Source organism: Phoxinus phoxinus (genome assembly GCF_949152265.1).
Source record: "Phoxinus phoxinus genome assembly, chromosome: 3".
NCBI classification, from domain to species: domain Eukaryota; kingdom Metazoa; phylum Chordata; class Actinopteri; order Cypriniformes; family Leuciscidae; genus Phoxinus; species Phoxinus phoxinus.
Genome location: NC_136878.1, coordinates 39,297,507 through 39,312,070, shown reverse-complemented (window position 1 = coordinate 39,312,070; position 14,564 = coordinate 39,297,507). Strand labels below are relative to the sequence as shown.

At 36.0% G+C, this 14,564-nt stretch overlaps 1 protein-coding gene across 3 annotated transcripts in view; it reads left to right on the top strand.

Annotated features, from left to right (window-relative positions):
• Window positions 1-1,138: 1,138 nt before the first annotated feature.
• The window catches only part of sik2a (salt-inducible kinase 2a), a 47,221-nt gene continuing 33,795 nt past the window's right edge, over window positions 1,139-14,564 (top strand). Inside the window, exons 1-4 of one of the 3 annotated variants that reach the window (XM_079605794.1) lie at window positions 1,139-1,600; window positions 2,968-3,084; window positions 4,962-5,025; window positions 9,780-9,941. In XM_079605794.1, coding sequence (XP_079461920.1) covers window positions 1,463-1,600; window positions 2,968-3,084; window positions 4,962-5,025; window positions 9,780-9,941 — 481 coding nt within the window. In that variant the 5' untranslated portion in view covers window positions 1,139-1,462. The remainder of the gene's footprint in view (window positions 1,601-2,967; window positions 3,085-4,961; window positions 5,026-9,779; window positions 9,942-14,564) is intronic. The other 2 variants (XR_013796749.1, XM_079605795.1) reach the window with 2 other exon arrangements.

The window sequence follows — 14,564 nt, the reverse complement described above, 5'->3', positions numbered from 1 at the left end:
CACAATACACTTATTGTGACCCAACAGCCCTGGTGTAGCCTAGTAATAAGATATTATAACAGAAACATTGATTTAACATTGTGATATAATGTGTTATTTTTTTCACATTGTAATTATAATATAGAATATGTAGGAAATTTATTTATTGGCTAAATATTTTATTCCTAAATGTAAATGTATGTATTAATGTAAACTTAAAACTACCCAAATTAAAATAATTTTCTTTAACCACTTAATGATGACACTAAAAAGACAAACAACAAATGTCAAATTTGTGAAACTGTATGGCAATCGGTAGAATGTTAAGTAACTTGATTCACTACCTCTGTATTTTCATATTTAATTTGTATGTTTAATGTCTTCCTTTATTTTTATTTATGCTGTCATCCATTGTTGTATGTAAGTGTTCAGGGAGTGTACTATTTAAATTTTTATTTTTATTTTTTGGTTGGTTTAACAGCAGAAGCCGTTTTTGACGGCAGGGGTCGCTATCTGACAACATGCCCAAGAGTCAGGTGAGCGCATACAGATGTTTAAATATATGTACAAATATATGTATTTAAATTATTAAATCATATATAGTATCATATATACCTAATATATTTTATTTATTTTAAAAACAATCATATTTTTAAATGGAAAAAAATCAACATAATTCTATATAATATAGATACCCAAATATAGAATAAAAAAATAGATTCAAAGTTGTTATATTGCAAATATCGCAAAGCCATTTGGTATACATGATTAGGGTTGTTAAACACAAAACAAATTCAATATGAAGCAAAATAATGATGTCAGCTGCATTTCAAGCACAGAGAGAGCATCTCTATGTGATTCATTTATTTATTTATTTATTTATTTATTTTTATCTATGACTATGACAGTTGTTTTTGCACGCATTGAGCAAAACCAGTCCTCTATGAAAAACGTATCACACAAATGAATTAAAATGCGTATCTACTTGTCGGCGCAACTGAATATTGAAGAAGATGATGGTTTTTAATGTAAACGATCAAATGCATTTAATTAGTTGAAGGTCAAATGTACGCGACCGAGTTGAAGTGTTTGTAGAGATCGCAATAGGCGCTGATTGACGTACACAGTGGATAAGGTTGTCTTGGTGACATGCCGCGACGGACATTGAAGCCGCTTTGAGAGACCCGCCCCTTTATAAAATCCCTTCTGCACTGACGTCAATGCATGTCGAGCGCCAGAACATCATTCCGAGCATCAGAGCGGAATGCGCTCTCATTTCAGTCTCATTTCAGTCATGTAGAGCCCTGATCTGGCAACGAAGAAATGTGCAGGAGCCCTTGCCACCCATATGCCCCATTTGCATTTTAGCTTTGGCATTAGAAACAATCATACCCGCCACTTCAATTGCTTTGTAAGAGCAGGTGAAGGTGGCCAAACCATCCACACACACGCACATCTGTATCCAGTAGTTCACTAGAAAACTATGGTCATGGCCGCCCAGGACCAAAAGCCGTCGCAGCGGGCACCGGTTCGCGTGGGATTTTATGATATTGAGCGCACGCTGGGAAAAGGCAATTTTGCAGTTGTGAAGCTGGCGAGACATCGCATCACAAAATCTGAGGTGAGTAGCCTAATATACTCACACACACTAGTGTTTTCAGTGTGCATGCGCTAACGTGCATTGGAAACAACTTACATTTACACTTTTATCAGTGTTGTAAGAAAGAGGAAGAGTGTAGCCTAAATAATATTAAAACTAAATATTTTGTAAGTTGTATTTTGGTCTGTGGGAAATGGGATCTGCGAGATGAATATATATATTTATATACAAAAACTGCATTAAAAAAAAATATATATATATATATGTATATTTAAAATAATATATATATATATATAGCCTATATATATTTTTTTTTTAAATGCAGTTTTTGTCAAACATGTGCCAAGTTTTAATATTTGTAATGTAGCTACTCATGTTGGTTTTATGCAGTTTTGAACAACGTTTCTACCATATTGTACAAAACAAAAATTTAACTTCTACAATACTGAGTGGTGTAGGCTAACCATAATCTAAAATATTTTTGACTTACATCTTGAGTACACACGTGTGTGTGTGTGTGTGTGTGTGTGTGTGTGTGTGTGTGTGTGTGTGTGTGTGTATACATAATACGTGTGTTTATTTCTGCATCTAAGATTATCTTCTTAAGAGTTTATTAAATTAAAAGTTATTTGTGAAATAAAACAGGCTCTAATGTCTCACGCATTAGGCCTACGTTTTAAAATTAATTGATCCAAAAAAACAACAACAACAACAACCGTGACCTTTGATATGTAGGGCACAGTGGCAAATCATAAATATAGAAACATATTTTGCATGTTCCGGTCGCTGTTTTAAATAGATACATTTATTTAAAAAATGTATTGCTTGATGTGTATTTTCTGTAAATAATCGGATCTGCCCTTATGTCTCTGTCGTCAGTTTAGATTAGTATTACATAGTTGCTGTGCCAGGGTCAGTTTACTCTGAACTTGAGTTTTAGAGTGACTAAGAGCTGCAGTCAAGATCAATTCAGATAAAACCAAACAAGTGATGCAGCTTCCCACCATTTCTCACTTAGAAGCAAAAGTGGAACAGCTGTATATCCACAGTTGCAGTTGCATGATATTTTTAAAAGATGCTGTAAAGACATGAGACAGGAAGCAGTCTGTGTGCAATGCTTTTATGCTAGTTTGAAATCTTCCTAAAAAAAACAAGAACTTTATTACAGTTAAGTCATACTCAAATGTCATACCTTAGTGGCCTTTTCATTCTTTTCTTCTTCTTTTTTTAAAGCTAATAGGTCCAAAATTATTACTGTTTCATTGTATTGTTGTGGTGCAGCTCAGTGAATAATCCTTTATTTTTCTGGAAACTATAAATAATTCATGCGTCAGTGGCTTCAAAATAAAAGCCCAATAGACATAACATTTCCATTTGCTGAATTGCAGGTGGCCATTAAGATCATTGACAAGACCCAGCTAGATGCGGTGAACCTAGAGAAGATCTACAGGGAGGTGGAGATCATGAAGCTGCTGGACCATCCACACATCATCAAGCTTTACCAGGTACTGCATGACCGTCCGTCTGCATATTGTGTGTATAATACATTTTTGATAATAACCCATCAGCTGCCCAGCTATTTTTGTTTCTTACCTGTATCAGCATTTGTCCCATGAGATTTTTCTAGAGAATAAGGCCTGTTGAATCCAGTGGTTTCGGCTGGGAGCTTTATAGGGTTAGTCTTGTCGTGTTATGTAAGATTTTTAGGTCACTCTGGGCCTGGATGCTGATGCAGTATCAACAGTTACACAACACAAATACAGCATCAGCATCAGTCCAATCATCACAGTGGTCATATTGTGATTTGTCTGTATGGTATTATAAGAGAGCTTTCTAAAAAAAAAAAAAAAAAAAAAAAAAAACTGCTCACTGTTCCTTTGGCAGAGTCAGCTGGGAATAGAATAGACGTCACAACCAGGCAAAAATAGTGCTATGAAATGAAGAAACATTCTCTTACAAAAAAATAAGATTATGTGGTGATATCATGGTACAAGTATGGTAGTAGATACAATGGTACACTGATATACTGTACATTACTAGTCAACGTTTTGGACACTACTACTTTGTTATTTCTAATGCCAGTGGATAATGATAATAATAATAATTATTATTATTATCTACTGGTGTTGTTTCATATTATTGTTGACATTTATTCATTTAAAGTATAATTATTTTTTATTTAATAATAATAATAATTTGTATTATTATTATCCACTGGTTTTGTTTCATAGTTTTTTTATGTTATTATTCATTTTATAGCGTATTATTTGTTTGTTTTTTGCTTATTTTATCAAAAATAATCATATAAAATAAAATAGTAATAATTAATAAAATAAATAATGTCAATAAAACTATGAAACAACACCAGTGGATAATAATAAAACTCATTATTATTATCATTAATATAATTAATCTATCAAATAATTAAGACAAATTATTTATTTTACTCAACTTTTACATTTTCATTAATGTATTATTTATTGTATTATTTGTTATTGTATATATTGTATTTGTCTAGTAAGTCTCAAACTCAAAAGCTTTTTAACATCATGAGAAACAGAAATGTTTAAAACTTTTTATGACAATATTTAAATGGACTTTACTCCAATGTACTTCAGAAAGTCATGGCACTACCATGGTAGCCTGGCTCCGCCCTCCTACGTACTTCCGCTCAATTTTCTTTTTCCTTCAGTACTCCGTCTGGGATTGTGGTGTATTCTTGGGTTTTCTCCGATAATTTTTTTACCGGTCCAATCAGCGAACAGAGGGAGAGGCTGAGCTGAGAACGATGACGTTGAGGTCGTGCGCTAGTTTGAGTCGTCATACGTCACGACCAAACGTTAGCGATTGGTTATGGCAGATCCAGAGTGAATCTGGGCAGATCCAATAGTTTTAAACTTCAACAGAGGACCCGCCTTCAAGGAAGTTAACGCTTGTCAATGGAGAGAGGCCAGACTCTCTGTACAAATGAAATACTGTATACGAGAGTCTGGTAGGACCAGGCTACTACAATGGTACATGTCCAAAAGAAATGCTAATGCTATGCTACTAATGCTCTCAGAGATAGAACAGCAGTGTAGAGAAAGATAGCTTACAGAAATATTACACCTATGTATCTAAAATAATAGCCATAACATATTATTGACTACGTGTGAATCACTTGTCACAATTGACAGTTTGTTTCTTCTCCTTTGCATCACACAATAAAGGATGTAGAATTGTTTTCTCACTTGAAGCCAAGTGTGAACACTATAGTGACAGATGAAAATGCTGTCCGTCTCTTGTGCACTTGTGATTTGAGGTTTTTGTGATATGAATTGCATTGCCATAACATTCCACATTCATGCAATTGATAAGAATCACGTCTCTTCTCTTTCATTAGGTCATGGAGACCAAAAACATGCTCTATCTAGTCACAGAATATGCCAGAAATGGAGAGATATTTGGTGAGTGCGTCCGTTTCATTATATGTGCAGACAAACGCTGTTTCATTGTGATCCATATGTTCACCCCACACTGTAAAGCATTGCATGTGCAGTGAATGCATGCCTGCAGTGGATCGAGATGGTCAAACCACATTTCTGCATATTTCATCCATCTATACACTGATTCACTCACTTAAAGCTAATGGATGAGCTGAGCAGAAGCTATTTTTTGTCCTGTGATGGCACCTGTAATGGAAAAAGGTCCTGGTGTTTTAGATGAGAGCTACGTGACCAAAGAAACAATCATCTCACCCGTAACAGCCGCGTGCAGGAACGATACAGTCATACTTGAAAGACAGTGAATGAGATTTATAGCCTCATTAAGGGGCAAAAGGTTGCGTTTGACAAAGCATGAGAGATGATATGATATGACAGCTGCTGCCAGAAGAGGAATAAGAATAATTTACAGAGACATCCTTGTGATTTTGTCAGTACGTCTTCAGTTGTGTTAATATACTCGTCGTATTTGACGGCATGCGTACTTTGTTCTTAGCGCACGTACTGCGAGAGTCAGCAGTACATCTACGCAGTGACGCTATGTTTACAGTAGCATACTCTTTCTGAGGTGTACAATATGTCCATTTTCTATCTATTTGTGTTCAATTCGAATATTCTCCTGAGAAGCCGAAAAAAATGTGGGTAAAATGGCTATAAATGGGTAAACCCATTCAATACAATGTATTCATACACAAAGAAGTGTAATAATGGGAGTTATAATTGGCAACATTTAACATTTCAAAGAAATATTGATATATCATTTAGTTTCCTATTCATTTGTTGTTGTTGTTGTTGTGTATCTCCCAAAATACCTGATAAACATGATGATTTATGTCCTGGTATTTAAGTCCATGTATGAAATCAATGCCCTGTTTTGTAACAGAAAGTTATATTTCGATTAGAAACCCCATAGCATTTTCCTGAGATGTTGATTTATGATAAACAATTTGAAAAATAGTCAATAATTACAAAATATTTCCATAAGAAATGCTATAAGAGTGCTAAATTTGATCACTAACTTAATGTCAGTCATTTTTAGAGACCAAGGAGAAGTTGTTGTCATGGTGAAACCTCCAAACATTTGGTATCTCTGATTGGTGGATCTCACATCGAGTCCCGGCGGGTCACAATACACACAATTCTACCGTTATTTGCTATTTGTGTGTTCCTCTTTGCGAGACACAAATACCTTTTGTGTAATGAATTCATCAAGCGCACCATCGCACAGAGAAAAATACACAAGTATAATTAATTGTATGGACTGTGGGCACACACCGGCAGAAACATCATGACGTGAGGAATACTGTTTCCCAGCGGTTCTCAACTAGTGTCATGTCAGAATAAGTAGGACTTTTTCCAGAATCTTTTGTTGACATCAAAGGATGTGCATCTAATCAAACAGTAACACATTAGCAAGGGCTTAGGCTTGATTTTAACATTGGTGGGGACATAGGAGCAGCATCAGTTATGATAGAATTTGAATTGCAATTTCATATCTAACGGCTTTATTTATAGATGGAGAATATAATTTCACCACACACAACATGTTCCTGGATCTACATTTGTGTTGATCCTGGAACAACATTCCAATCAGCCAATCAGATATGAGGGACACGTTTACAGTTTATGTCAAGTTTAGGATTACAACCAGGGTTAGGTGCTTTTATTTACATATTATTTCCCTCTGATTTTAGGGATAACTTATGGGTAGGTTTAGGGGTAGGGACAGGGTTAGGAGTACATTTTCAGACAAAGAATGTTGTTTCAGGGTCAACCAAATATGTTGATGCAGGAACATGTCTTACTTGGCAAAATCATGGTGACCATTTAGAAAACTCACTCATAACTCATAACATAATCGGGTCTCCTAAAAAGCACTATATTTCGGAGCGCTGCCCATGAGGCTGTTGGCTCCGACTCTTCGCTTTATTTTAATATATAAAATGAATTGAACCAATGATGAGTCTGAAAGAAGACGAGACCAGTAGATAAAGAAACAAACACAAATTTCACGTGCATCACTTTGACAGATAAATCTCACGCTCTTATTTCAGTGTCGTTTTTCATTTTGTGGATACTTCAGCTCTCAGTTTGCTTCATACGTTCAGTTTTACAGTATTAAAATTAAGTTCCAAGCTCAACCTTCCATTTCCAGTGTACTTCTAATGAACCGGAAGCAATATCAGATGCAACATCTCTTTCTTCACTCTTTATTTCAGACTTCCACAAGATCATTTTATGTAAAATTAGATCTTAAATACAAAATGACTACAAAAATATCTTGATGGAACCAACTCAATTAAACATGCTCAGGATGTTCAGTTTGCCAAAACATTGTGTTCAATGTTCAAACATTGTGTTGTCCATTAAAGGTCTACTGCAAGGTGATTTGAATGCTAAATATTTAGTCACTTATTTGATTTATGATTTAGATCAAAGGTCACTAGGACCGCTCTCAAGATTGGTTCCACCCAGACCACGAATCGTTTATCATAAATTGATACAATTCTTTTTTTTTTAAATTCTCCACATGGAGAAATGGGGCATTTGAAGCAACATACATTATATACTGTACCAGGTGTTTTTTGTATTGCCTTACAAGATCTTATTGCTGCCAGCCTGAACATTTACAGTGAATTTTCTTGAATTGCATGTATTTGCATGAATGTATTTATTCATTTCATATTTTGAACCTTTGATTTTTTTTTTTTTTTTTTTTTTTTGGCCCATTGCTTGAATGGACATTTAGAGCCTGGACCTCTTGAAACTTTACCTGAATACCTCTGCATGTTATTGGATTTTGAAAGGTATTAGATTAGGTCAGCTCATCTGAAATTCTCACTGCAATTGTAGAGATCTTTTTATATCTCATATCTGCTTCTTTTGAGGGTTTATACCTGAGAGGAGGTTAATGACCTTCAAGTTGCTCTTTATCACAATTATCTGTTCATACAATTTTACAGAAATATAGTGAATAACATAACTGATTTGTTCAGTTAAGTGATTCAGTCTTTTATTATTATTATTGTCTGCTGTTTGCTCACCTCCTTTTCACTTGAATCATATCTATATTTTTAATGTTTGATCTGCCCAGTCATTTTCTTTCATATTTCCCTCCATGGATGTTCCATTTTTGTTGGGTTAAAAAAATCGTATTATATAGATTAATGTTCAATTTCCTTATCCTACCTGCTGGGTGCAAATTACATGTTGTCATATAGTCAATCCATAGGGATGTGAAGCCATCTGTCAACTCAATATCGTACCACTCGTGCTGCACACTGCCTCGCATTCGCATGCACAGCGCACCCTTTGAAGTCTCCTACATGGCCCGTATGACGCACACATGCATACGCATGCAACTGGCATCTCCATGCCCTTGTCAACTGATTAACTCAGAGGACTGCTGTTTTATCAGCGCTCGACTCGCATTTCAAGCAGGCACGGCTGACAATCAGGTCCTGTTTTGAATGTGTGGTCGGCCGTGGATGACAGGCAGGCTTTTTGTTTTAGGAGGGAATGAATATACAGGTTGTTGTCGTTGGATTTGAAATTCATGAAAAGCTGGTGGTTGCATATTCACGTCACTCTGACATAGCAAAAGGTATTATTACACAAACACCTGTGATGCATGAAAAAGGACATGAGAAAATAATGTGTTATTAAAAGGGTCTTTGCTTGTGGAAATAAATTTCCCTTAATCATTTGAGGAAAAAAAGAGCTCAATATACTATGAAGACATACAGTACCTTTCAGAAACGTATCTGAACCACTGTTATTTTTGTTGACTGTTCAAAATAGTTTGCGTTAAATTAAATAAATCTGAAATAAAATATGATACAAATACTATAAGGAAAAACCTAAACAATAATTAGAAATGTTAACTTGACAACTAAAATAGTTGAAGTACCACAATTACTAAAACTGAAATAAAAATAAATGAAAGCGAAATAAAATAAAAACGAATAAAAAAAGTATGAAAGCTTGTTTCCGCCATAGAATAAAAAATAAAAAAGGTAATTGCGGCTTTTTATAACACTCAATTACATACATGTTATAAAATTAGAATTGCAAGATAAGTTGTGAGTTTATATCTCACAATTCTGACTGTATAACCCGCAATTGCAAGTTTATATCACAAAATTCTGAGAATAAAAAGGTAGAATTGCAAGATGTTAACTCGTAATTGCGAGAGAAAAAAGGCAGAATTGTGAGATATAAACTCGCATTTATGAGAAAAAAGTATTTTTTCTTTAGAATTTGACTTTAATCTACAATTGAGAGTTTATATCACACAATTCTGAGAAAAAAGTCAGAATTGAAAGAAAAAAAGTCAGAATTGCGAGTTTATATCTGAAACTGAACATGAATTGATTTTGGCACAACAAACTACTAACAGTATAAGCAGATCTCAAGGCAAAATAAAAATAATTTAATTTGTAAATAACTTCAATTTCAATTTATTTTAAATGAGTGTGATGAACCCCAGCTGTTCAGCTTCAAATAGATTTTGTTCGCAGCTGTATTTTTGTCAGGTCCAATACAGTATTTAATCAGGACTACTATGACCAGTCCTGTTAAACAGATGTTCCCCTGCCCTTTCCCTGCTCATTGTCAGAATCTGCATACCATTTTCATGAAAAATTCATGACTGTGACATGTTGCCTGGATGTGCAGATGACGACCCAATAACACCTGATCCCTGTCTGGCAACACAGACTACCTGGCCAGCCGCGGGCGGCTCAGCGAGATGGATGCGAGGAGGAAGTTCTGGCAGATCCTCTCAGCGGTGGAGTACTGCCACGAACGCAATATTGTTCACAGAGACCTGAAGGCTGAGAACTTGTTACTGGATGCTCACATGAATATGAAGATAGCAGGTAAGAGATGTACTTTTCCTTTTTACAGTCTGGGGGCGTTGAGTGAAAAAATGGTGTTGTGATAGATAGGTGTCAACAGGCTTTAAAGGTGCAGTAAGCGATTTCTGAGGAACACTCTGTTGATATCGGAAATCAATCCCTCCCTTCATTGCTCCATCTCCAAAATGCACAAACACGCAATGCAAGAAAGGATGTCTCTTTATCATAGCTGAATCAAAGCAAAATAATGCGAAGATGATGAATGATTGACAAGGAAGAACAAAAATTAACAAACAGTACACAAGAATATATACAAGAAAGTCTACAAGCAAGACAAACAATGACACTGAAAACTGTCCTGTTACTATACTGTAGCTAACATTAAAATAACAGCAGATCTTGGTTCTGTGAAACATAGCAAAACCAATGCTACTCACGTATGGAGCAGAAGCAACACAACCTTGGCGTCCATTTTCAGGCTTTCCTGCTCCAGCGCTGGAAAGCTTTTCTAAAAGCTCTTGTCTGATCATACCCCTTCTGTTCCAGTGATATTCCTTTTCTCTTTTGTAATGTCTCTCAGACATCTCTCTTTCTACAGTCTTTCTTCAAATCTTCCCCTTGCTCACTCTCTCTCCTCACCATTATGAGTGTAAACGAGTGTTTATGAGTGTAAACGCCCCCTACTGCTGATTGGCTACAGGTCTGTTGTGGCGGTGGCGCTCAGTCCGAACTACTTTTAACAGTGTTTCTCAGAAATCGCTTACCGCACCTTTAAATGTTTCTTGATGTCGAAATTCTTTTCTTCAATCCCTGTTTAATATGATGAAACAACTACAAGTCATGTGTTGACTTATATGAAGAGTGTAAGCTCTGTCTCTGTCAAAACATTGCTCTGTTTGTTTGAGCAGTCTGAAATGTAAACTTCTGGCTCAACTAATAGCATGAGTTTGGGACGGGACTATCTAAGCTGTTTAGTGGCTGTGGGGGCAATTGGAGGGTTTTGGATAGGAAATCCGTTCGGTGCAATCTGGCGCAGAAATATCACTTTTCAGGTTTTACCTTGAATTTCAAGGGCAAACATTAGCAATGATTAAGCACATGCCATGCAAGATGAGAAAGTTAGATTGGGCAAAAAGAATTATATGTGAATGAAAATTAAATCTACTGTTCATGACAAAGAGTTCATTTATACTATACCCTGTTATATAAGTACTTTACTATTATAAAAAATACTATTATTGTTTTAATTATTTTTATTTGTATACTTTCAGTATTCATGTTAAGTTGTAGTATTACTGTTATTGTTGTGTGTTTTTGTAGTTTAGATCACTTTTTATGGTAACACTTTACAATGTTTCATTTGTTAACATTAGTTAACATAAACTTACATAGCAAAATACTTCTAAAGCATTTATTAATCTTTGTTAACATTAATTTCAACATTTATTAATACATTATTAAAATGTTCATATTTTTTTATTGACCTTAGCTAACATGAATTAACAATGAGCAATTTATTTGCATTAATTAACATTAACAAAGATCAATAAATACTGTAACAAATATATTGCTCATTGTCAGTTAAAGTTAGTCAATGCATTAACTAATGTTAACTGGGACCTTATTGTAAAGTGCCATTTTTGTTTTGCTTTTTAATATAGTTTTTATTCATTTTATTTCAGTTATAGTTATAGTTATTTTAGTGCATCAAGTTAAACTAAATGAAAATAAGAAATGTTTCCTTGGCAACTAGCTGAAATAAACTAGCTGTTTTTCAATATTTTATGTTTTAGGTAACTAACCCTTTGTCATATTCATTAAGTACTTAGAAGTAAGTAATTAGACATTTAATTGTTTATGCTTTTATATTTATTTAATTTGTTCTTGAAACTGAATGCAGCTACTTTAATTTCCTGAAGATTTTCTTGGAATAAAAATGTGTAATTGCCTGATCCTCACTGGCTCTGGTGCATTTCACAAGTCAGATCAGATATTTTTCTAACAGACACACATACACTCACATATTGCCAGCCAAAGTCTATCAGAGGATCGCATATTTACTCAGTGACATCAGTTCAAACTGGATGTAGTTGCACAGTTCATTCCTGAAACACAGACGTACTCCTAAATTAGAATGACCACAACTCATGCAGTTCATCCAGTGCACTTTTCACGTAACCCTGTTTGTACACTGCGAAACTATGGTGAACTTGCCTTGGGAAATTAATATATTATGTTACATAATAGTTTTTGTGAATACTATTTGATGTTTTTAGTATCTGAAGAAGTGTGATGCATACTATTGGGAGATATATATCGACCAGATTATCAAATGGCCAGTATTTAGCCATTTTGATTATCTTTATTACCCATTAATTGTGAATGATTGACAAAAGTGTGTCTCATTTTAAGTAAATTTTGTGCAAAATATGAAATAAGTTTCAACAATGTTGTGTCCATGGCATTTGCATTCATATATACACAGATGAGCCAAAAGCATTGTGACCAGCTCAATGTGCTGTCGGTCCTCCGCGAGCTGACTAAACAGCGCCGAGCCTCCGAGGCATGGACTCCACAAGAGCCCTGAAGGTGTGCTGTGGTATCTGGCACCGAGACGTTTGCAGAAGATCCTTGAAGTCCTGTAGGTTGTGAGGTGGAATTGAATTTGTTAGTCCAGCACATCCCACAGATGCTCAATTGGATTGAGATCTGGGGAATTTGGAGGCCAGGGCAACACCTTGAACACGTCATCATGTTCCTCAAACCATTCATGAACAATGTGTGAAGTGTGGCAGGGTGCATTATCTTGCTGAAAGAGGCCACTTCCACCAGGGTACACCATTGTCATGAAGGGGTGTACCTGTTCTGCAAAAATGTTTAGGTAGGTGTCACATTTACATCCACATGAATGGCCGGACCCAGGGTTTCCCAGCAGAACATTGCTCAGATCCTCTCACTCCATCCACTGGCTTGTCGACGTCCCACAGTGAATCCTGGTAGCATTACTTTCACAGGTAAACGGCGCACACAGACAAGGTCGTCAATGTGATTTAAAAGATAACGGGACTCATCGGACAAGGCGACCTTCTTCTACTTCTCCAAGGTCCAGTTCCAATGCTCATGTGCCTAATTGTAGGCACTTTCGATGATTGACAGGGTCATTATAGGCACACTGATGGGTCTGAAGCTACGCAGCAGAGTGTGAAGCACTGTGGGGTGACAGTTCTCCCATAACCATCATTCAAATTTTGTGTGACTTGTGCCACAGTCGAAATTCTTGGCTTGGACCAGACAGAATAACCTTTGTTTCCCTCGTGCCTCGATGAGCCTTGGGCGTCCAACACCCTGTCACCGGTTTGTGCTTTGTCCCTCCTCAAACTACTGTTGGTACATTTTTACCACTGCTGACTGGGGCTACGTCTACATTAATCCGGATACATTTTAGTTTTCGTTTAAAAAACGCTCTCCGTCCACATTAGCGTTTTCAGGTGTTTCCCAACGTTTCAGTGTAGATGAGAAACTTTTGAAACGCCTGAAAACGCTAAACGCTAAAATTAAATCATATTTAATAATAAAGTTATCGCGCACTTCTTCTGACAGGATCATTTTATTTAGCAAAATACCTCAACATTCACTGATGCGGTCCAGGTCGCATGCAGTCACTATATGTTTGGTCTAAAACACAACTGATCTCATGTATTGCCGCAGGACAGCAAATGTGAGTACATTTCCTGTCATCTTTGCAGGACTGTGATATGAAGAGTGTGCAAAGTAACACATTTTAGCACAAGTGTGAAAGTGAATAGCACATAACAGGCACGATACCAGTATAAACAAAAATATCTATTGGAGCAATATGCGTCACATGACTAAACTTACATCATCGTTTTTAAATACCACCGTTTTGACAGTCCACACTACAACGTGATAACGTCGTTTTCAAATGTTTCCACTTTGGAGACGGTTTCAAAAAGCTTTGTTTTCATTAATAAAAACGAAAGAAAAGGATGTGTTTTCAAACAAAAAGGTATTAATGTGGACAAGGCCTGGGAACAACCCACAAGCCTTGCATTTTCAGAGATACTCTGACCCAGTCACCTTGCCAAAGCAATTTGGCCCTTTTCGTCTTCTGCTCAGATCTTTATTCTTTCCCATTTCTCCATACACGTAGTATAATATTTGCATATATTAATGGTGTTACATCTGCAATATAGGCCACTTTACTCACTAGTTCATCATCAGTGTAAAGGTCAAACAGGTCAATTTAGCTCAAAGGGAATTATTAATTAATTTATAGGGAATCTTGAAAGAATCACTTATACGGCCGAGCAAATGACTGAGCTGTGCCATCTCTGAACCAATCAGTCTCTTCCAAACTATCAAACGTTGACATGTTCTTCCTTTAGCTGGGCTCATCTCTTTGAATCTTGCATGGCCATTAAGTTCTTAGGGTTTTCGTTGGTTAGCTCAGACTGGCTGGAGCCCACTCTTTTGATGGCCCTAGATTAGACTGTTGATTTGGGTTCTGGAGTGTTGAGTTCTGCATAGAATTATGTTTGAATGAATCATCTGGAAGATTAATTTGTGTTTGGCTCGCCCTTAAATCCTACGTCAGTCATTTAAAAAACCCATATTGGTTCACCA